This window comes from Myotis yumanensis, unplaced genomic scaffold (genome assembly GCF_028538775.1).
Source record: "Myotis yumanensis isolate MYYU_CA2020_CCGP unplaced genomic scaffold, mMyoYum1.0.hap1 SCAF_5, whole genome shotgun sequence".
Taxonomy (NCBI): domain Eukaryota; kingdom Metazoa; phylum Chordata; class Mammalia; order Chiroptera; family Vespertilionidae; genus Myotis; species Myotis yumanensis.
In genome coordinates, this window is record NW_027223756.1 from 21150218 (window position 1) to 21173525 (window position 23308).

Genomic DNA, 23308 nt, shown 5'->3' on the forward strand with positions numbered 1-23308 from the left:
CTCAACCTTCTGGCCCTTTAAATACAGTTCCTCATGTTGTGACCCAACCATAAAATTATTTTCGTTGCTACTTCATAACTGTAATGTTGCTACTGTTATGAATCGTAATGTAAATATCTGATATGCAGGATGGTCTTAGGCGACCCCTGTGAAAGGGTCGTTCGACCGCCAAAGGGGTCGCGACCCACAGGTTGAGAACCACTGGAGGCTTTCTATACATTTAAACCTCCCAACATCCCAAAACATGGGTACAATTATTGTCCTAGTTTTAGAGGTGGGGAAACTGAGGCACGGAGCCTCTGAACCATCCCACTGTGCTGCAGACCAGATGTCCAATGGTGGGAGCGGGCACACAGAAGAATTAAAACCTTTTACATTCTGCTGGGCCAAGATCCTACACCTCTTCTTCTTCCCCGTGTGAATTAAGTTGGAGGACTTGGCCGTGAACTTCCCATCCATCCGTCGCCTCCTTTCCCTGTTTGAGCCCCTGCTTTGAGCCAGGCCCTACGTGTGGCACTAAGTTTGCAGCCCCCTCCGGAGGCGGGAGGACTCTGCTCCTGGGAGAAGAACGATGCAGTCGGAGCTGGGAAGTCCAAGCGAGGCAGGGGCTAGGGGCCCCCGAGGGACAGCGGCTGGTGGAAGGCCTAGAAAGTTTCCAGTCCTTCTTTCTCAGAGGAGGGGCCTGCTGGGTGCCAGAGACGTCAGAGACTTGACCAGAAAGGGGTAGAGACTTGTTCAAGGTGATCCTGCAAGTCACAGCTGAACCCCTGCCCCAGCACCCCCCCTGCCAGGCAGCACCCATCTCAGAGGCAGGGAACAGCCCAGGGGCTGTCACCTGAGGCCTCACTTCTGTCTGTTCTCTTCCCTCTACCAGCTCAAGGGGTCCCGGTGATAGAACCCAGTGTCCCTGAGCTGGTTGTGGAGCCAGGCGCGACCGTGACCCTGCGATGTGTGGGCAACGGCAGCGTGGAATGGGTCGGCCCCATCTCCTACCCCCACTGGACCCTGGACCCAGATGCCCCCAGCAGCATCCTGACCACAAACAACGCCACTTTCCAAAACACGGGGACCTATCGCTGCACAGAGCCTGGAGACTCCCTAGGGGGCAGCGCCAGCATTCACCTCTACGTCAAAGGTGAGGACTCGGGCCCACGCCCGAGAGGCCTGGCCTAGCAGCCCCAGCAGGAATGGGCAGGAGGGCTGGGCCTTAAAGCTGCCCATCATAAAAAACCAGCTCCGCCTTACCACGTGTCTGCCACAAACGAGGACCTGCGGCAGCGCTTCTAATTTACTGTAGTCTTTACAATAAACCTGTGAGGTAGGTTCCATATGATGCCCATTTTTCAGAGCTCAGAGGGGCTGAGTCAGGTGCTCAAGCTCACACAGCAGCAGGTAGTAGGGCTGGACTTGGCTCCAAAGCCCCCACTCCGAAGCATCAGCGTAGCTTCCCTGGTGTCGGGTGACCTGAGGCTAATGCTCGGCATCTCTGAGCCTCCCTGTCACCAAGGTCCAGAGACGTTTGGCCTGGTAGAGGGAGGGCAGTTGTGACCCTGTGTCCCGCTGTACCCCAGACCCTGCTCGGCCCTGGAATTTGCTGTCCCAGGAAGTGAAGGTGTTCGAGGGCCAGGATGCCCTGCTGCCCTGCCTGCTCACCGACCCGGCGCTGGAGGCCGGTGTCACGCTGATGCGGGACCGTAACCGGCAGGTCTTGCGCCAAACCAACTACTCCTTCTCACCCCGATACGGCTTCACGATCCACAAGGCCAAGTTCATTGAGAGTCAGAATTACCAATGCAGCGCTCGAGTAGCCGGCAGGATGGTGACATCGCTCGCCATCCGTCTCAAAGTGCAGAAAGGTGCGTGGACCGGGAGGGGCAGGCCAGGCCTGGTGGGCAGGGACGGAGGGCTGGCCACCATGCTCGTGGGAGCTGGGCCGGGCCTGATGGGACGTAGGGGGTACCCCCCTTCTTTCGCCTCTTCCTTCCAATTGTGCCACAGTCAGCTAGGGGCCACCTCGTGGGGCGAGACAAGCAAGGTGTGTTGGGCGGGAGACAGACCACACAAGTAAAAAACTCAGTGGGCAGAACCGGCTCAGTCCAGGGAATATGCTTGGAAAGCCATTAACAAGGTGATGGAATCGGGTGTGTGAGGATGGGGGAGGGGAGCCACAGATATTAATTCAGTGTCTACATTGTGCCAGGCACTGGGCTAGAGGCTCGGGATATCCACCAGAGAGAAAGTAAATAATGTACCAGTTGTGATGAACAAGAAACCCAGCTGGAGAAAGCTGGCTGTGTGTGGGGAGCAGGGGGGCGGGGGGGGGGGGGCGTAGGGAGAGGTGTGAGGCTAACTGGTCACAGAAGTCCTTTCTGAGGAATTTTTGAGCTGAAGATCTGAAGGGTGAGAACAGGTACCCATTCGGAGTGTGGAGGAGAGAACAATCTAGGAGGGAGGGTTGGGCACTAGGGTCTGCAGTGGGAAGGCCATTGTGGCTGCAGTGTGAGCGCAGGGTGGCGGGTGGTCAGGAGCAGGGCCTGGGGCCCTGGGCATGTGGGAAGGACAATGACTTATTCTGAGAGTGACAGGAAGCCACTGAATATTGGCACCGGAGAAAGGCCGGACCCAATTTCCCTTCACTGCTCACTTTGGCTGCTGTGAGGGTCGGAGGGGAAGAGGGAGACCTTCCGGGTGGCGGCTGCAGGGTTCGAGCAGAGAGGGCGGTGAGGCTGGGGAGAGGTGGTGATGGAGAGAAGTGACTTTTCAAAGTCTCTTTAGGAGATAAGACTTGGTGGCGGGGAAATTGAAGCATCAAGGGTGCCCCCCAGGATTTCGGATGGGAACGTGGTGGGGGCCCTGGCCGGTAGCCTGGCCCATGGCAGGGAGCAGAGCAACAGCTCTGGCCTGAGTGTTCATGGGTCGCTTCCCCGGCCTCAGTCGTTCCAGGACCCCCGACTGTGACACTGGAGCCTGCAGAGCTGGTGCGGATTCGAGGAGAGGCTGCCCAGATCGTGTGCTCAGCCAGCAACGTTGATATCAAGTTTGGGGTCTTCCTCCAACGCGGAAACACCACGGTCAGCCCCCGGGGGGGCAGCAGGGTGGAGCCTGCCCATCTTCCCAGTACCAGGCCCTGCAGGATGTAGCCCAGCCCCACACTAACTCGTCCTCTGGGCTGAGCAGGTGGCCCAGGTCCAGAGAGGGGAGTGGACTCACCCAGGATGTCACTAGTGATCATCCAAAACCAGGACTCCGGCTCATGCCGCTGAAGATTGTGGGGTGGCAGGGGAGGTGATACTCTACTCCTTTGACCCATGACCTCTGCCCCAGCCTGTAGACAAGGGCCTGATGTTGGTTCACTTCTGACTTAGTATGAGGTTCCTGGGCCACCTGTGAAGCCCGGGGATATAAGGGCTACTTCAGAAAGACTTTCTTTGGGAGAGAGGGAGGAGAGGGAGTGTTCCCAGCGGGGAATGGCATTAGGCTGCTTCTGAGAACTTCCTCCCATCCCACTGTGCCTACCATGTGCATATAACATCTCATTCCCTCTTCACTGCAGCCCTGGAAGCACGGGGCCAGTATTAGTCCCATTTTACACATGAAGAAACTGAGGCTTAGAGTTCAGTCCCTTGCCCAAGGAAAGGAAGATAATAATACTTAAAGGATGAGGATTTGAACCCAAATCTTCCTACCCCCTAAACAACCTTGGTATATACCATTTCCATTTCTTCTGGCTGCAGCTCAATATCTTTGAACACAACGACTTTCATGATGACCGTTACCAAAAAGTCCTGACCCTCAACCTCCATCAAGTAGACTTTGAAGATGCTGGCAATTACACCTGTGTGGCCACCAATGCCCAGGGCGTCCACTCCACTTCCATGGTCTTCCGGGTGGTAGGTGAGCATCAAGAAGGTGGGGGAGGGTTAGCAGGGATCCTGGGGTGAGGGAGGCACATAAGGGATTGAGGAGGGAGCTGATGGCAGAGAAGAAGGCACTGTTCAGAATATCTCTGCTAGAATCCCCTTACCTTAGGCCTGGGACACTCACGAAACATAAACACGTGAACAGACAATGCTCACCCAATGTGATCATGGGGGAAGTGCAGGGTGTCCTACAATACTGAGGGGACTTAAGGCCTCTGGAGCTCCCTCTCTCTTCTGCTTCTCCTTTCCTCCTCAGACTCCCAGAGTAGCTTGATTTTAATTTATGCAAGATTTAATTAAAACAAACTAGTTATGACTCTTTTAGGTACAGGGAGCAGAAACCAACTCAAACTGGCCTAATCAAAAGAGTGTTTTATAGGCCTTATAGCTAAAAAGCCCATTGATAAGAGCTTCAGGTACAGTTGGATCTAGGTGTTCAAATGATGTGGACAAGATTCTGTTCCTTCTCAACTCTCAGCTGTAATTTTTTTTTGTAGAACCCCAAAAAGCACCAGGGATGATAACCCCAGTAGAATGAGGTCTTCTCTTTTCCCAGAGTCCCAACAAACATCATGAAAATGAGTGTCATGAATTCATGGACTCACATGCCTACCCCAAACCAATCAATGGTCCAAAGGTGATACATTACTCTGATTGGCTGGCCTGAGTCACATGCTCACTTTAGAGCTGGATATGGAAGCCACATTGACTTAATTATTACCAGAAGAAGGGGAAATGGATGGGGGCATGTGGGAAAAAAACCCAAAAACAGACTTTTTTACTGCTATAATTTTAAAATATATATATATATTTTTTTTTTATTGATTTCAGAGAGGAAGGGAGAGGGAGAGATAGAAACATCAATGATGAAAGAGAATCATTGATTGGCTGCCTCCTGCATGCCCCACACGGGATGAAGCCCATAACCCCGCCATATTACCTGACCAGGAATCGAACCATGACCTCCTGGTTCAACCAATGACCCACATTAGTTGGGCATTACTTGCTACAAGTTTTTTCAAAAAGTGATAGCCACAGATATATTCAACCTCTTAATTATGAAAATAAGGAGAGAGGATAGGAGTTTTCCCAGGGACTCAGTGAGGAGAAGAGTTTGGAACCCTGGGCTTCTGTGGTGGGTGGTGGAAAGAGAGATGTCAGAGAGCAAGCACTGGTTAACGGGTTGGGGACTGTGGGCCTGATGCATTGTAGGCACACAGGAGGGTCCTACTCCTGTATGACTGGATCAATGGATAAATGACTGGATCAATGGGTAGATGACCAAATGAACAAGCAGACCAGAACATCATCCCACTAATGCCAGATCTCTATGTGTTCTGCTTTCCAGAGAGTGCCTACTTGACCTTGACCTCTAAGCAGAACCTCCTCCAGGAAGTGGCCTTGGGTGAGAAGCTCAATCTCCAAGTCACAGTGGAGGCCTACCCGGACCTACAAGGCTTTAACTGGACCTACGGGGGACCCTTCTCTGACCATCAGCCCAAGCTCAATTTTGACGCCCACAAGGAAACATACAGGTACCAACCACAGCTCCCATCTGCATAGCCCCACAGCTGGATGGGGAATACTTCAGCCAGGAGTCAGGACATTTGGGTCATGTCTCAACCTTGCTGTGTGACCTGGAGTGAGTTCCTTCCCCTTTCTGTCTCTCACTTTCCCTGACTGTGTAGAAACTAAATGTCAGTCATCTATGTTTGAGATTTAGATCAAATTTGCATACCCCTCTGTTTAAGTCTTCCACCAACACGGAAACACCACATCCTTGGGGAATGCCCTCAAGAATTCTACCATTTCTTGGGGCTGTGCATTTTCATGGTTATGCAAGGACTCAGTCTCTTTCATCCTCCTCCTTCGTGGCTGATCCAAATGTGGAAGACAATGCCCGTGATTTCCACTCCTCGACATGTTCCTAATAATGACTGCACAGGGTATCTGCCAGATGCACAGGTTTGGGGGTGGGGCAGAGGGAATTCACACCACCCAGTCACAGATACATCTGAAGTTCTTTAAAGGCCTGTGACTACCCAGCCCTGATCATTTCTCACAGGCCACTCCACAGCAGGCTCAAACTCTTCTCATAAAGTGCTATTTGACAACATCTTCTCTTCTCCAAGAATCCTGCTCTTCCCACATGCACAACATTCTAGGAATCTATTTGTCCTGTCTCTTTGTGGCCTGTGTCCTCGGGTCTTATTTTCCCACCCAAAGTGGTCTAACCAGGTAGCTTTCTAAACAAGTGTTTCCTCCATAAGGGGAACACTAATACTCTTTAATGATTTAAAAAAAAAAAAAAAGGTTAAATCAATATTTCTTTACCCAGATCTATTTGAATGAGAGCGTACAGTTCGATCAAGGACAGCAAGTATATAGTGTGTGTGTGATAACATCCCCTTCCATACTCACGACAGATGTCCCTAAGCCGCTGCCTACAGAGTCTATGTAACCTCAGAGTCCTTCTCAACAGTTTCCAGGCAGTATTTCCATCACATTTGGCTCATGAGAGCAGACCTGTTTGCTATCCCTGGGCTAGAGAATCCCTCAGACACCTTTCTAATCCCAAACTCTCTGGGGTTCTTTCTAGCTTCTGAACCCAGACCTCATTGGCTCCTGGACTCTTGCTTGTCAGTCATTAGAATCTACAAGGATGTTCCCTTGTCCTCATCTTCTTCCTCCCAGTTCCTTTATCCTTTATGGCCAGAATTCCTAGCTTCCTCTCACCTAAAGCAGAAGTTCTGAATCTGGATTCTAAAGATCCCTGAGAAGGGGGTTTATGGACAGATTTCAGGGATCCATATGCAACAGGAACATTGCAGAAAGGAACCAGGGGGAGCCCTCAAACAGTAGTCTGGGGCCATGCATCGCAAGGCAGTCAAGCCTGCGCACCAAACAGCCATGGCACTAGGCTCATGTGATGGGTGTGTTCCTAATGGTGACTTTGAGTCATCCATAGAAGTTTAATTCTTTCAGTTTAAGAGGTAAATGTTAGTTATCACAAAAAAAGACCCATGTAGAAAGGTTCAGCCAAAGGTCTGGGCAAGATTGTCCTTTGAATACCATCCTATATAATAATACTAAAAGCATAATATTCTAAGTGTATGACCAATCGGTCAACCATTTGGTTGACCCCTCAACCAGTCACTATGACACACACTGATCATCAGGGGGCAGACACTCTGACCAGTAGGTTAGGTTGCTACTGGGATCCGGCCAATCGGGACTGGGCAAGAGGGCCAGACACGCCCTGGAGTCCTCCCATGGTCCTTCCCTGGCAGGCCGGCCCCCATCGTCCCGGATCAGGACTGGGTGAGATGGCCCCAATGGGCCCCAATTGCCAACCAGGCCAAGGGACCCTACCCACGCATGAATTCGTGCACTGGGCCTCTAGTGTATTATAGTCTTGGTTCGTGGCTACAGACATTTTATAAAGAAGAGCTGGTAATTTGCTATAATTTATTTTTTAAAACTTTTTCATGGCCTAAACAATACATGCCCATTACGGATAAATTTTAAAGTAGAGAGTAAGAAAAAAAATATTACCTGCAATCAGCTGTTTAAATTTAGTGCATACAATGAGTGTGTCAAGCACTCTGAATACATAGCCCTTTAATCCTCAGGCCGAGTCTGTGAATTAATTTCCATCAGTGTTGCCTCACAGAAAAGGAAGAGAAGGATCAGAGAGGTTAAGTACTTATCTAAGGTCATACAGCTGAGAAGTGGCAACACCAGGATTTGGCCCCTGGTCTCTATAGCCCCATAGCTACATCCTGCTTCTCATTCCTCTCCCAGTTCCTCTGGGCAGGACTGGAGCCTCAGGGATGGCAGCTGGCCTGGTGCTAGCGTTCTCAGTAGGGATGGCTTAGCTCAGTGGTAGTGGCGGAAGCAGGTGCACTCAGTGGGGCCTGTGATGTGCCTCCCAATGTCGGCACTTCACAGACCTCTCCTCTACTAAACCTCAGAGTAAAACTGCTTTACTCATAAGAGAGCCGATGAAGAAAATCGGGTTGATGGTTTTCCCGTGTCTCCTGGCACCCGGCCTGGGTTCCTGGCTCAGCCAAGGCTTCTATGGCCTGGACACTTTACCAAAAATAAAACAACGCCTGTTAGGATGGTTGTCTGAGCCCGCTGTCCTGTGGGGACCACACTGGGCTCACCCAGACGTCTGCCCCTCTCATGCAGGTACACCTCCACCCTCTCCCTGCCTCGCCTGAAGCCCTCTGAGGCCGGCCGCTACTCCTTCCTGGCCAGGAACGCCGGAGGCGAGGATGCCCTGACCTTCGAGCTCACCCTTCTCTGTGAGTGATGGAGTGGGGGCTGGGACATGAGGTCCTGGAGAAACCAGCTGGGAGAGGAAGCTCAGAGCCAGGGGTCAGGCAACAGGACTTGGGGCCTCTGGGCTGACCCCTCCCTCTTTCACACCTCCTTTCCTCCTCAGACCCCCCTGAGGTGAGGGTCACGTGGAGCCCTGTCAATGGCTCTGGTGCCATACTCTGTGACGCCTCTGGGTACCCCCAGCCCAACGTGACGTGGCTGCTGTGCAGGGGCCATACTGATAGGTAAGTGGACTCCTCTTGCCTTCTCACCTGGAATGAGGGGTGGGCACCCTGAAACCCTGAACCACACTCTGCTCTTCCCAGATGCGATGAGGCCCAGGTGCTGCAGGTCTTTGAGGACCCACACACCAAGGTCCTGAGCCAGGAGCCCTTCCACAAGGTGACTGTCCAGAGCCTGCTGCCCGTGGGGACGCTGGAACACAACAGGACGTACGAGTGCAGGGCCCACAACCGTGCGGGGAACAGCTCCCACGCCTTCCAGCCCATCTCTGTAGGTGAGCCTGCGTCCGCCCCTCCAGGTGGGACAGGACTGGGGCCCAGGAAGCTGCCCGTCTCAGGGAGCCAGAGTTCTAACATGGAGCTCGTCCCAACCAAACCGAGTCCTACCTCTGTGGGTCCCACTCCAGGCCCCTCCTGAAAGGGCCAGATGGGGAGTCCAGAACCCCCAGGACTGGAGGTAGGGGGAGAGGGGAGGGGAAGCTGAGAGATGTCCAGAGAGACAGCAGCCTGAAGCCAGCACACCCTAACCGGCCCCTCTGCTCATGCCCTGCACTTGAACTCATGCATTACTTGGCGGGTGTGTATTTGGCATCTGCTGCGTCCCAGGCACTCACGAGGTGCAGGGAGCGTGCCTCCATGCAGCTTAGAGCCTGGCGAGGGAGACAGGCAACGGCAAGTGCACACAGTCCAAGCCCACCCCAGGCCAGCCTTGGCGGCCTTCTCCATCCCTCCCCGAGCCCCTTCCTGCCAGACACTGTCCCGTCCTTCGAGGTCTCTGAGTGTGGGCTGTCCGCTGTCCAGCCCCGGCTGACGCAGGCTGCCCCTGTAGAGAGGAAGGGATGCCTTTCTCTAAGTTGTTCAAAGGCTCCATGTGGGTAGCTCTCCGATCTGCGCAGAGGCCCACAGCACCCTCGGACTTCTGACAAGCAGGTCTTAGCACCCGTGTGCCAGGCCTAGCAAGCTCTCTGGGCCCAGAAAGGACAGAGTGGGAACCTCTGTCTGGCTCAGAGCTGGCCCCTGAGCAGGGCCGACTCCACACACAGCTGCTGCGGCCGCCTTAGTCTCCCTGTGCCGGGCATTGTGCTAAGCTCCGTAGGCACTGTCTCAGTGAAATGGCTCGCCCCTAGGAGGTCAGCACTCATTTCCTTTGACTTTGGAGATGATGAACTTGAGGCTTAGGGAGAAGTCACAAGTTCAATGTCACACACCGCCTACATAGCGGAGGTGAGATTTGGCTTCAGACCCATGCTATTCATCTAGGCAAGGTGATGGGAATTACGTCTTTCAAAACATGGAGAGAACTGGGGTTACCGACCTGGGAAGAGGAGACCCAGGGGCCATGAACCTGGCTTTCAGACCCTCAGAAGGGCTGCGTAGTTCCAAAGGGCACTCAGGGAAGCAGCAGGGGACAGCCAGGAAGGTGGATTTCAGGCTAGAGTCTAGGTCTTTCTGTTTGAGCTGCCCAGAGGTGTAAGTGGTGAACCCTGTCAGGAGGGGTGGTATGTGTGTGTGTGTGTGTGTGTGTGTGTGTGTGTGTGCGCGTGCGCACGCACGCAAGTGCATGCGCCCACAAGCCAAGGTTAGGCACTAGGCCAGGTTGCTGCAGAGGGGATCCTTATCCTTGCAGGGGGGCACTGTGTGATAAGGGGCTCCCCCAGACACGAAAGGCTGTGACTCTGGGCATGAGCAGAGCTGGGGACCCATCCTCCCTGCCACTGGCTGGGGATGGTCTTCGAGAGGCTCCCTGAGGCTCGGCTGGCTTCCAGGTGAGAGGACACTTTGTTCAAAGTATTTACTGAGAACCGACTGTGTTCCAGACCAGGCACTGACCTGTTCTCAGTGGAGTCGGGGTCACAGAGGCCCACTCACTCCTCTGCCCCCTCCCCCCGCCCCCTGCAGGAGCCAGCATGCAGCTCCTGGGTGAGCCCCTCTTCACGCCTGTGCTGGTCGCCTGCATGTCCACCATGGCCTTGCTGCTGCTGCTGCTCTTGCTGCTTCTGTACAAGTACAAGCAGGTGAGTCTGTGCAGGGCGGGCAGCCAGGCCCCGAGTACGTGGACCTGGGGCAGCACCGCCAGGCCTCCTGCAGGCCGCCCGCGCCCCCGAGCACCCACTCATTTTGCCCTCCAGTCATTTAGCCAGCAGCTCTTTAGTGGGCGCCTACTCTATACCAATGTGGGCTGGGTGCTGGGATCCTCTGCCCACTTGGGGTGCAGGATGCGGTCGATAATCAATTCACCAGACAGGGAGGACGAAAGATGCTCTAAGGAAAGGGACGGGTGCTGTGGAAGAGTAAGCACAGGATCCTGTCCCAGCCAGGGGTTCTCAGAGAGGACAACACAGGCCGAGCCTGTGTCTCACCCTCCGGCAGTGAAGGTCTAGTGGAGGAGGAAGGCCTCTTCGTTATTTCATATTATTACTCAAAGCTGCTATTTATCACACGTTGACGTTTGGTGCAGTGCCTGTCACTCTGAGTGCACAATCAGGAATGTGCTTTCAGGGGCATTTTTTATAAAGTGTGTTACCCACACCCTCTCGTTCAATGCCCTCAGCAGCCACACATGCAGGTAGTATCACTAACCCCACTTTACAGTCGGAGCTGAGGGTCCCAAAGGTGGAGACAGCTGCCCTGGTCTACTGCTGGTCAGTGGCAGAGGCTGGTCTGTAAAAAGCCAGTTGTAACCGTTATGTGAGACACTGAATCACCTTATTTTATCCTCACAACACCCCAAGGCAGGGACTATGGAAACCGAGGCTCGGGAAGGTTGAAGAACCTGCCCAAGGGGTTCCAGGCACCTCCCACACCATATCTGCCGTCTCAGCACCTGGCCTCCCTCCACAAAAGGTCCAGTGTGATCAGATGCTGCGAGGCCAGGCCAGAGGACAGGGGAGGCCAGCAGGGGAGGGATCTCCTCCGCTTGGAGGTGGTGGCTTGGCGTGGGTGGGACAAGCTCTGGAGGATGAGGGGAGCAGCAGGAGAGGCAGATTTGGGAAAGGGGTGTCTCTGGGGACGAGGGCAATGTGTGTAAAGGGTGGGGAAGCCCGAGGTGAGTTCTGGAGACATTGGCACCCAGAAGAGGAAGCAGTGGGGAACAGGTTGGGGGTCTGAGGGGTTGGACCTCATCCTGTAGGCTCGGGGCCGTCAGGGGGTTGAACAGGGTAGTGATATGACTTAGGGGTGAAACATTCCCCTACACCTACCTGGGAGTTTTTAGTGTGAGAAGAGGACTTGAAGAAGATAGGCTGGATGGGATATGGGTTTGGCTCTCTCTGTCATGCCAGCACCAGCTCAGAGCAGAGCCCCCAAGAAACCAGGGCCCCAGGTCAAGACTTTGGGGATCTGGGTCCATCTCTGACGCTGTTTTATCATATGACCTCGGCTGACTCACTGCTCTCTCGGGCCTCAGTTTCCCCACCTGTACCTTGGAACTGGGGGCCTTTAACAGCCCTCTTCCTCTGACATTCCACGAGCCTACTGATGGTCTAAGAGCCAGGGGCTGTGAATTGGACGGATCTGGGTCTGAATCCTTCTTCTGCCTGTGTCTCTGGCTGTGGGAGTAGGAAAAAGTGTTGTCTCTAAGCCTTTGTTGTCTCCATCCGTGAAATGGAGTCAGTAATGGCAGCCACCCCACCAGCTGTCTCCACGGGGACTCCACAGGGTGCTGGGCACAGACAGTGCTCAGAATGGGAGCTATACACCCTTCGTCCCAGGAGGAAGTTGCCCGGGCACCCAAGTGAGCTCATGCCTCTTGGGATGGGAGGGGCGTCTGAGGTTGGGCATCTCCTTGACTACACGCCCGAAGTGGTGTTGGGCCTGCTCGCCCACCTCCAGGGACGGGACCTCACTCACTCTGTGGCCACCCGTTCCCTGTCTGAGCAGCTCTGACTTCAAAGTTCTTCCTTATATGGAACTGAAACTGCCTCCCAGTGCCCCGCAGAGCATCCTCCCCGGCCCAGGACAGCGGCAGAGATTCCAGAGAAGTGTCCAGTTCCCCCTCCGGCCCTTCTGCCTCGGGCTGCCCGTCCCCTTGACTGGCCGTGGCTTCGGGACACATTATCCTCTCTCTGTGGGACCATTTTTGGACGATGTACTCCCAGTCACCTCATTCCCCACCCAGGAAATGAAACTGCCCCCTGAGCCCACGCACGGCCAAGGAGGGCATCCCCTGGGACAAGACCTTGAGGGGTCAAGATGGCCCATCGCCCGTCTCAGGGCCTGCAGCCCAGTTCTCCTGTTTTGCCCCCCGGGGTTCTGAGCCTTGCCCCTTCGCTGGGGACCCAGCCTGGTCAGTCCTCACTGCCTTGGCTGGGGGGGGGGGGGGGGGGTGGCCCTGTCTGGAGGAAGGGCTGTTTCTGCCTCAGGCTGAGTCATCGCCTTTCTGGCCCCCAGAGAGACCACAGGGTAGGAGGGCTAAGGGGGAAGAGAAAGGCAGGAGTCAGCAGGCAGGGAGGCGGGCACAGGAGGAGGCAGGGAGGAGCGAAGGGGACGGGGAGGCTACGGGAGAGGCCGGGATCCTGGGGGTCAGAACTGAGCTGTGGGGACCAAGGACAGATGGGGTGAAAGGAGGGTCCTCTAGGTATCTGTGGGAGTTACGAGGTCTCTACCTTCCTGAGACCGAGAACATCCACCCGCCCAGAACCAGCAGGCCTAGTGGGGAGGCCATGGGCACTGCTGTGGCTACAGTGACCGCCACTGCTGGTGGGAATCTGGCGGGAGCTCCCGTAAGGGTTCTCCTTCGGAGGAGAGGCCCCTGCGGTGGAAGCCCTGGGAGGAGTCTGAGCCCTTTCCAGGGACAGCCTGCGTGGTGTAGGGCAGAGCTGGGGCCGCCCGCCAGGAAGAGGCGAGGAGGTGCGTGAGGCAGGTTGGAGGGCCTCTTCCTCCAGGTGTAGAGCCTGGCATCCAGAGGCCTGAGATTCCAGCCAGACCTCCTCTTCCTTCCACCCCCTCCTCCCCCAGGATGCCCGCCTGGCTGGGCAGCGGTGGGGAGGGGGCTGACTCAGGCCCAGCTGCGGGGGACAGAGGAAGGGGAAGTGGCGAGGAGACAAACAGGCCTTGGCCACAGAGGCTCCTGGAGATGGAAGTGGCCTGGGGTGGGGGTGGGGGTGGGTCAAAGACCCCCCTCCTGGCTCCCTCACTGTCTTTTGGGCTGGAAAGCCACCATGTGCAAGGTTTGAGTCCTCTGAGATTCAAAAGTCCCTCCTTGCCATGCAGAGCAGCTCGGTTGGTTAGAGGGTCGACCCAGTATGGCCAAGGTTGTGGGTTCGATCCCTGGTCAGGACACATATGAGAACCAACCAATGAGTGCATAAATAAGTAGCTAAACAATTCGATGTTTCTCTCTCCTTTCCTCTGTCCCATTTCAGACTTTCCTCCCGAGCCCCAGCATGGGAGGGTCTAAATTTATCTGTGGACTCCCCCCGGTCCCCCCACCCCCACCCCAGCAGAACCCGGAAGCTCTTCCTTGTGTCTAAATGCGCATTTCTTCCAAACTACCTCGGGAAGTTCTTCCCCATGGCAACTGGAGTCTTGTTTCTAACCCAGCGAGACACACAGCCACAGGCCCCTCCTCCCCAACACCCACTCATTCACCCTGTAGCTCCCGAGCTGGGTGCCCAGGAAGGAGCCCAGCTGCAAAGCACAGCCCAGCTGGTCCCCGGGCCCAAGGGGACTGACAGGAAAGAGCTGGACTGCTGACCCGAGGCCTCCGTGTCCTCCACTGCCCCAGCCCGGCTTCCCATGCCGTCTCCCATCAGCACTTCTCATGGGCAGCCCCTGGCATGATGCCCCCAGCAGCTGCCACTCTGGGCAGGAAAGAGAGGCCCCCACTCCTCCTCCCCAGAAACAGCCCTGCGCCAGCTGGTGGTCGGCATAGCATGAAAAGCCGGAGAAAGGGCCAGGTCCTCCACACTGCCTGTGGGCAGAGCCTCTCACCACAGACCTCAAGGCCTTCCTGACTCTGGAACCTTCCCCTGCTCCCCTCCAGCCACGGGGGTGAGCACCTGGCAGTCACTCAGACTTGCCCGGACCCTTCCCACCCAGGCCTCCGCATCTGTTCCCTGAGCTCCCTCCCGCGGTCACGGTCACAGGTCACGGTCACAGGTCACGGGCTGGGCTGGCTCCCTCTCTGCTGCTCCTGCTCGGGGCCTTCCCTGACCTACCCTGCTTCCCTGCTTTATTCCCCTCACAGCGATCTGAAAACTTCCTGCTTGTCTAGTTGTTTATTGGAGGTGAATGTCTGTCTGAGCCACTAGCGTGCAGACTCCGTGGGGGCAGGGACCTTGCTCAACTCTGAATCCCAGTGCCTGGCACAGCGGGTGCTCAGTGTAGGCTTTGCAAGGAAATGTTATTCAGATTTGAAAAGGAAGGACATTCAGTCCCAAGGATCATGGGTGAACCTTGGAGATGTGCTAAGTGTCACACAAGCACAAATCTGCTTGGTTCCGCTTACGTGAGGCACTGGGATAGTGAGAGTGCTGAGCTGAGTGGAAGGAGTGGTGGGGGCCGGGGCCTGGGGGCTGGGGCTGGGGCTGAGTTGTTTAGAATGTGGAGTTTCAGTTTTGCGAGATGAAGAGTTCTGGATGTCGGTATGAATGTGAATGTACTTAACACTATGGAACCGCACACTCAGAAGTGAACGAGGTGATACATTTCATGTTATGTGTATCTTACTGCGATTAAAAAATAAAAACAAACCATATTTGGATAAGAGGATGGATGGGTAGATCTCGAGTTCTAACCTCCCTCCCAGCTCAGGAATTACCTAAATCATCAGGTCCATCAAGGCCCTCAGAGGCGATCCCCTCCAACTCTTTGAATACACAGGTAGGGGAACTGAGGTTTGGGGAAGGGACGGTCACACGGTGAGGCCAAGCCAGGAAGGGACTGGACTCCAGTGCCATGAGCATGAGAAGACACGGCCACTCTCACCAGATATCTCAGGCCGAAGGCCATGGGACTGCCCACTCCCCCTGCCCTCAGAGGTCGGAATGAGATCCAAGATCCTGCCAGGCCTGGCTGCCACATGCCTCCTCCCTCTCCCTCTGCAGAAGCCCAAGTACCAGGTGCGCTGGAAGATCATCGAGAGCTTCGAGGGCAACAATTACACGTTCATCGACCCCACCCAGCTGCCCTACAATGAGAAGTGGGAGTTCCCCCGAAACAACCTGCAGTTCGGTGAGATGGGGTCTCGGCCCAGCAGGCCCTCCGGTCAGAGGGCAGCATGGACTGCAGGGAGCCCATGGTCCTCAGAAAAAGGGTTTAGGCGCCCAGGGACCTAAGGAGCCTGTATGTTCGGCAGGTAAGACCCTTGGAGCTGGCGCCTTTGGGAAGGTAGTAGAGGCCACAGCCTTTGGACTGGGCAAGGAAGATGCTGTCCTAAAGGTGGCTGTGAAGATGCTGAAATGTGAGTGAGGGGAAGGGGCCTGGGGAATTTAGGGAGCCGGTGGGAGGTGCTGCAGGCTAGGGGAAGGGCTGCATGCCCTGTTGTCACAAGAGGGATCATGCACATTTTTGCCTGTCAGAGCCTGGGGGACAGAACCTGGGGTTTGCAGGGAACACCTCTGGGTTCCTTGGTGAGTCCCAGGCTCCCTCTAGCTCCCGGGTGTGGGGGGCTTCTAAGCTGGGGTACACAGAAGCCAGCCTGGGCCATGGCCTGGCCACAGCTTGACTTCCTGCTACCTGAGACCAACTCAGTGACTGGTCATCTCTCCTCTCTCTCTCCCTAACACCCACCTGTGTGTCCACATTTCTCCTCCCCCTTTTGGCTCCTGATTGCTTTGGCATTCTGGGTACCCCTGCCGGCTCCCTTGCTGTCCCCTGTCTGTCTATGTGGCCCTCCATGTTCTACTCTCTCCCCATCTGTGGGACCTGTGGTCCCTCCTTGCAGCCACGGCTCACGCCGACGAGAAGGAGGCCCTCATGTCAGAACTGAAGATCATGAGTCACCTGGGCCAGCACGAGAACATAGTCAACCTTCTGGGAGCCTGTACCCACGGAGGTGAGGGGTCCTGGGGGGCATGGGGCCCATGGGCTTGGGGCCTCTCAGGTGTCTGAGGGCCCCAGGGCACCTCAGTCCATCTTCCACTTCCCACCTCCTCATAGTGAAGGTAGGACCCCTGCCTCAGCGTCCCGTAAATTCCAGACCCCTGAGCTGGTCAAGCTGCTTGTGCAGGCAGATGGCTCTGGGAGCTCTGAGCAGTGGCTCTCAGACCCAGTGGGCGTCAGTCACGTGGAGAGGGAGCCAACAGGGCAGATGTCTGGGCCCTGTGGGTCCGGAGTGAAGCCCCAGGGCCTGTCAGGACCCATGTCCACCCCATCCTCTTCTATAGGAGCGTTGACCTTTACGGAGCTGCCTCGGATTGCTTTGTGGGAAGAATTCTTTGGCTATAGCGTGTTTTTTTTTCTTTTGTTTGGTTGTTGAGATTCCTCTGCTTTGGCCAGATGGGGCTCCTAAGTCCCAGTCCAGGGTGCCTCGTTGCCCCCGCCCCATGGGGACTGTGTGAAGGGTGCACTCACCCACTCTCTTGGCACTCTAGGCCCTGTCCTGGTCATCACTGAGTACTGTTGCTATGGAGACTTGCTCAACTTTCTACGAAGGAAGGCTGAGGCCATGCTGGGGCCCAGCCTGAGTCCGGGCCAGGATCCTGGCTACAAGAACATCCACCTGGAAAAGAAATACGTCCGCAGGTAGGGCCTTGGCTAAGGACAGAAAGGAGGCTACGACTGGGGGAGGGGCCTGACTCAGGTCTGTCCCCAACACCAGCTCAGGGTCGGACGGCTAATGGCCCTCACATTCCCGTCTGCGCCATAGGGAGTAGTCACACCACGTTAGATGGGCAAGTGTTTTCCTACTAATTATCTCCAATATTTGAGCACCTACTATTTTCTAGGAACATCGAGGCAAAGATAGGCAGCTCATAGTCTGGTGGAGATGGATGTTAATGAAATCCTCACTTTAACACGTTAAGCGCCCAGCCTGTTTTGTCTTCCAGCTGGAAAGTATAGTGTCAGTCATCGGTGACTGACAGGGCGCTTAACGTGTTAATGTATGTAAAAGATCAACCAAGACTGTCGGGAGCCCTATCCAGAGATGGGCAGATCTTGGGGTAATCGCCCTGTTTCCCCCATAGCATGTGCTGCTGGGGGCTTCAGAGAACCCACTATCCTAAGGAGTAGCCAGTGTCAGGTCCCCACATCACCACCAAGTGGGGACAGAGTCTGTGGGTTGTTGGGTGAAGGGGAGCACTTGGGCCTCAGTTTCCCCAGGCGAGTCATCAGGAGGATGAACCTCTTAGGGTCTTTCCGGCCTTGTTGTTCTGTAATGCTGATATTCCTGGAAACCACGCAGAGGCAGATGGACAGAGCCACATGGGGAACCAGAGAGAGGAAGTGGTCAGTTTGTCACACATGAGTCAGAGGCAGAGGCGGAGCCTGGACTCCATGCTGCTCTTTTGACTCCTGGTCCATGCTACCTGAGCCACCCTGCTCTCCTGGAAGTCTGTTTGGGGGCTTGTGGAGTCTCAGGACCAGCCTGCGGAGGGGCTGGGGCAGGATCAAAGTAAGAAGGGTGTACACTGGGCCCCTAGCCTGGCCACTGTCAGCTGCTAAGCCTGGGGAGGCAAAAGGGGAAGGAGGGTATTGCACCCCATCCAGTGTCCTTGAATATGGGGGCTGGCGCATCTACTTCCTCTTCTGATTCTCGGACACCCCTCTGACACTGGGCCTCTGCTGGCTGGAACCTCAGGCCAGATCAAATCAAAATGAGAACCAAAGTAAAGTATTATCTTCCATCCTCAAATCTGCAGGTGGGAAAAGGATCCACAGAGTGGGGTGATTAAAGGGCAAATGGCATGTGAACCAATCTTGCCAATGGGATCCCAGGCTACAGTAATAGAAGTATAGTTTCTAGACCAAGGGAGGGGATGCTTTTGCCCAGGTCAGCCCGTAAATGAAACATCAGGTTCTCCTTTGGGGAACACTAGAGCATGGACATTGTCTACTGCCCAGGGGACAGGAGGGTGAGCGGCCCAGAACTCGATTGGCTGCTATGTTAGAAGCAGTAGTGACTATTCATTCTAGAGCAACGACTCTCAAACTTGCCTGCCCCCCAAAGCATGGGCTCATTCATAGGCATCACCAGAGAGCTGTTAGAAATGCACCCTCTCAGGCCACCAGACCGGCTGTTTCACAATCTGCATTTAAATAAGACTTCCCAGGTGAGTCTATGCACATGAGTTAGTTTAAGAAACACGACTCTAGACCAGTGGGCCTCGATCAGGCTGCACACTGGAATCGCCTGCAGGGAATGAAAAGACGGATGACTGAATGACTGAGCTTTGCCCCTGGGCACAGGAGTGTTTGAAGCTCCGCAGATGGTTTTAATGTGAGGCCAGGGGTAAGAGCCGCTGTCTAGACAGAGAGAGCTCACAGGAGCTCTAGAATACGCTCAGATCCCTGCAGGACTGTGGTGAGGAAGAGGGAGCCCACTTCTCTGTGTCCCTTAAGGCAGAGCCAGGACCAGGAGGAAAATCCCAGGAGCCGACTGGCATTAGATGAGGAAATTTCTAACGGGCAGAGCTGCCCAGAGAGAACAGGCTGTTCGCTCCCACATGATGGCCGAGCAGGGACCAGTGATCAGAATGTGGCAGGTCTCTTCCCTGCTGAGTGGCTGGAGGCCAAGGCCCGAGCTAGGCAGTGCGTAATGGGAACTGACTGCCCTTGGCCCTCTCTATGTAGGGACAGTGGCTTCTCCAGCCAGGGTGTGGACACCTATGTGGAGATGAGGCCCGTTTCTACTTCTTCTTCAAATGATTCCTTCTCTGAGCAAGGTGAGGAGGGAGAGGGAGAGGGGCTGCTGGGGGCTGGGCAGGGGTGTGGTGGGCTGCCCTGATGCCTCTCCCTACACCAGACCTGGGCAAGGATGAGTGGCCACTGGAACTGCGGGACCTGCTCCACTTCTCGTGCCAAGTGGCCCAGGGCATGGCCTTCCTCGCTTCCAAGAATGTGAGTTGGGAATCAGGTCCCCCATATGGTCTCCCAGAGGGGTGGGGGGCCACTGAACCTCCATGAGTCTGGAGGGTGTGGGAGGAAAGTGAGCACGAAGGAGCAGGTTAGGAGCCAGAGTGCCAGAAGCAAATGGGCCACAGCATCTGGGCTGCAGCCTCGGAGCTCTGGGGGGATGGGGCTGGGAGGCTGCGCCAGAGCCCCCGCAGGAAGCCTGTGTGCGGGAGGCTGAGGCACACCCACTTTCAACAACAGGCTTTAGTTTTAGTCAACAGTGGGGATGTGACAACCATTGTCAAGGGCGTGAAGCACACGGTCTCGGGATAACAGAACCTCCCAGCATAGATGCAGGCTGAGATGATGTGCACAATACACTCTGGCCGGGAAGCAGTGCCTGGAGTGGGAGCGGTGACCGTCCTCCTCGATTAAGAGCATGACTTGGGCGTCGTTGAATGCTGGCCCTGCTACTTGCTGTGACTTGGAGCAATGTTGAAATGCTGAGCCTCCACCTCTACATCAACTAAAATGGGCACCATCACAGGGTTGAGGTCAAAACGGTACAATGTGTGCAGATAATTAGGGAAGGGCCTGGCAGGGTAGGACCCTGAAAATGGCAGCAGCTGTTAGGAGCTGATGTGGGCCAGCGAAGGTTTAGCGTCAGGGCTCACTGCTTCCAGGCCCATGTAGACGCACACCCAGCTCTAGTCAGCTGTTGGGTCAAGGCAAAAGGCCCCAAGTAATGGTGGTTTCTAAACACTGCACTGTCTGACCATGTAAAAGGTAGGGACAGGAATCAGGGTCAGGGTCAGGACTAGGACTGATGCCCACTCCCTCACAGAGGATTCTGAGGCCTTCTAAGGCCTGGCTGCTCCTCCCGCACTTTGGGCTCAGAGAGGGGAGGGAGAGGCCAAGACTAACCGTCTCACTTCCCCAGTGCATCCACCGGGATGTGGCCGCCCGAAATGTGCTGCTGACCTGTGGGCGTGTGGCCAAGATTGGGGACTTCGGGCTGGCCAGAGACATCATGAATGACTCCAACTACATTGTCAAGGGCAACGTGAGTGCTGGAAGGGACGGACCTAGTGGGGGAGAGGGTGAGCCAGGACCCAAGGTGACTGGGGTCTGCTGTGCCAGGCCCGCCTGCCCGTGAAGTGGATGGCTCCAGAGAGCATCTTCGACTGCGTCTACACGGTTCAGAGTGACGTCTGGTCCTACGGCATCCTCCTCTGGGAGATCTTCTCGCTCGGTGAGCACCGGCCTAGTGCAGGCTCAGCCAGGGGCTTGTGTTTGGTTCCCTGCAGTGTCTTCTGCGTCAAAGAGGCTGTTAGTCAAGGATGCTTGGTGCCCAGGGCAGGCCCTCCATCCCGGCAGGCATTCCCCCATCTGTCTGCTTGTGCCATTCTGCTTCCTAGAGTGCTGTTTCCCCACGTCCACAATATACATTACCTTGAAGACACAGCGCCCCAGTGCTCTGGAGTGCTAGGCACAGGGCCTTGGGCTAAGCCCCTCAATGCACTCCTCTAAGAGCCTCTTACTCCAAGGGCTGTGCTAGAATTGTGAGGTGTGATAAGGCTGGGTGATGGTTCTCGGCTTCCTAGAACCTTGGCCCTTTGCGGTGCTCAGCACATAGCACTCATTAAGAGGAGCTGTTCTCTTATCGTGGAACCCCAACCTTGTCAAGACCTGTGTGGGATTGGGATGGGGAGGGGGAGTACTGAGCACGGTGTGATCTTGGCCTTCGCAGGGCTGAACCCCTACCCTGGCATCCTGGTGAACAGCAAGTTCTATAAGCTGGTGAAGGATGGATACCAAATGGCCCAGCCTGCGTTCGCACCCAAGAACATGTAAGGGAAGGGCCCCAGGGAGGGAGGACACCCGACTTCTGTTGAAGGGCACGGAAAGGCATGTGACCCAGCTTTCCCAGCCCAGTGTTCCAGGGCCAGCTTCGTCTCCCCACAGCGGACTACATCACAAGCCCCTGTTAGAGTTCAGGGTTACCTCTGGTTTCCCAGGCAGCACGGGCCGGTCCTAACGCGGATAGTTTTTGAATTCAGACTGTTATTATGACCTCAAGGAACACTCCCTCATTTTTTCTGTCCTGGTGATCTGCGGGGTAGCCTGATAACTCACCACCGCCGGCCCACCATGGGGAAGCTGCTCAGTGGCTCCCTGCATTCACCACAGGCCAGCTGGCCACGAAGTCACCTGCTGCCTTTCTCCAGTCCCTCTCAACACAGCCTCCTGTCTCCCTGCCAGGGTGGATTCATGCCACTGGCAGCCCTCTCTCCACTTTAGTCTCTTGTTACAGCCAAACAATTGCTCATTCTTTCAGCCCACCTTTCATACCTACCTGCTGGTCATAAGAGTAGCCCCTCTTGTTTTAGGAGCTTGAGCAACAAAGCATCTGAGCTTCTTCCCAACTGTCACAATGGGCATGATGAAGATACCTTTCTCCAAGGGCTTAGCACAGGTCTCGTGCTAAGCTCATCTGACTAGGTTTCGAGACCTCTGCTGGGACTGGGGATCATTGCACATGCACGTCCCCCCAGAGTATGTAGGGGACGTGCATGTGCAATGATCCCCAGACCCACAGGCGGCCTCTGTCCTGTCTCAGATACAGCATCATGCAGGCCTGCTGGTCCCTGGAGCCCACCCACAGACCCACCTTCCAGCAGATCTGCTTCCTCCTTCAGGAGCAGGCCCAAGAGGACAGCAGAGAGCAGGTAAGTGCGGCCAGGCTCAGGGTGGGGCTGGCTATAGCAGGCCAGGCGGGGCTGTCCAGTCAGAACTGACCATCCCCGCCTCTCCTTCCCTCAGGGCTATGCCAATCTGCCCAGCAGCAGCAGCGAGCAGGAGGAGAGCTCTAGCGAGCAGCTGGCCTGCTGTGAGCAGGGGGACATTGCCCAGCCCCTGCTGCAGCCTAACAACTACCAGTTCTGTTGAGGTGACACCAGGGGGACACTGCCTGTACCCTCCTCCGAGCTTCAACTCCTCCGTGGATGGGGCGCCACAAAGAGAACACAGACTCTGTCTCTCTGGTCATTTCAACAGCCCCGCCCTGAAACTCAGGAATGTGGGACCCCTGAGATATCAGAGGGGATCCACTTTCAGGACCTGGGTCATCACTGCCAGTCAGGGGCTGGGGCTGAGCCCCTCCCCTCCCTCTGTTCTTAACACTGTGGCTGCATGTTCGCTATGCCAACTGGGAGAACCCCCAGCTCACCCTCTTAACCTTATTCCCATTTCCAGGAACTCCTTCCCTACCCTCTCCTGATGGAAACGGACTGATTTCACACCTATGACATCCGCAGGAACTGTCCCAATACTGAGAAAACAAGGCTCCTGGGCCTTAGAGTGGAGGGACCCCCTCTCTAACCGAGTGGAGCAGCAAGAGCAGACAGCCACTCAGAGGCTGCTAGGTGCAGACTCCTCGGAGCAGGGTGGCTCCTCTGTAAGAATCTAACTTACATGCCAGTCTCTGCCTTCCGGTCTTCTTCCCACAGCCCCATCCCACCCTGGACCTGGTACTGCTATAATGAGCCAGATGGCAGCTAAAGTTTGGGGTGTTCTGCCCAGTCCCCCGTCCTCCTGAGCTGGAAGACAGGCGACCCGTGTGGCTGGCCACACCATGCAAGCAGCACGCGCTTCCCCAAGTTGACTCATCATAACTAACAGTCACGCTGCGGGGTGCCGCCGTCAGCATTAAACTAACAGAATTAACACAGCTGGCCTCTGGTTCTTTGCGCCTCTGGGGGACTGCGGACACCCTGGGCCCTCCTGCCATCCCTCCACGTCAAGTGACCAGCTCAGCACTTGAAG

At 55.5% G+C, this 23308-nt stretch overlaps 1 protein-coding gene across 1 annotated transcript in view; it reads left to right on the forward strand.

Moving 5' to 3' along the window:
- CSF1R (colony stimulating factor 1 receptor) overlaps positions 1–23213 on the forward strand; it is a 26568-nt gene extending 3355 nt beyond the window's left edge. The window contains exons 2-21 of the mRNA XM_070414616.1: positions 875–1135; positions 1572–1856; positions 2935–3071; positions 3735–3894; positions 5269–5455; positions 8115–8230; positions 8371–8491; positions 8573–8763; positions 10388–10503; positions 15535–15661; positions 15786–15890; positions 16374–16484; positions 17023–17173; positions 19223–19314; positions 19395–19489; positions 20424–20546; positions 20624–20735; positions 21234–21333; positions 22104–22212; positions 22307–23213. Of these exons, the coding sequence (XP_070270717.1) occupies positions 875–1135; positions 1572–1856; positions 2935–3071; positions 3735–3894; positions 5269–5455; positions 8115–8230; positions 8371–8491; positions 8573–8763; positions 10388–10503; positions 15535–15661; positions 15786–15890; positions 16374–16484; positions 17023–17173; positions 19223–19314; positions 19395–19489; positions 20424–20546; positions 20624–20735; positions 21234–21333; positions 22104–22212; positions 22307–22432 (2825 nt within the window). The 3' untranslated portion in view covers positions 22433–23213. The remainder of the gene's footprint in view (positions 1–874; positions 1136–1571; positions 1857–2934; positions 3072–3734; positions 3895–5268; positions 5456–8114; positions 8231–8370; positions 8492–8572; positions 8764–10387; positions 10504–15534; positions 15662–15785; positions 15891–16373; positions 16485–17022; positions 17174–19222; positions 19315–19394; positions 19490–20423; positions 20547–20623; positions 20736–21233; positions 21334–22103; positions 22213–22306) is intronic.
- Positions 23214–23308: the final 95 nt, after the last annotated feature.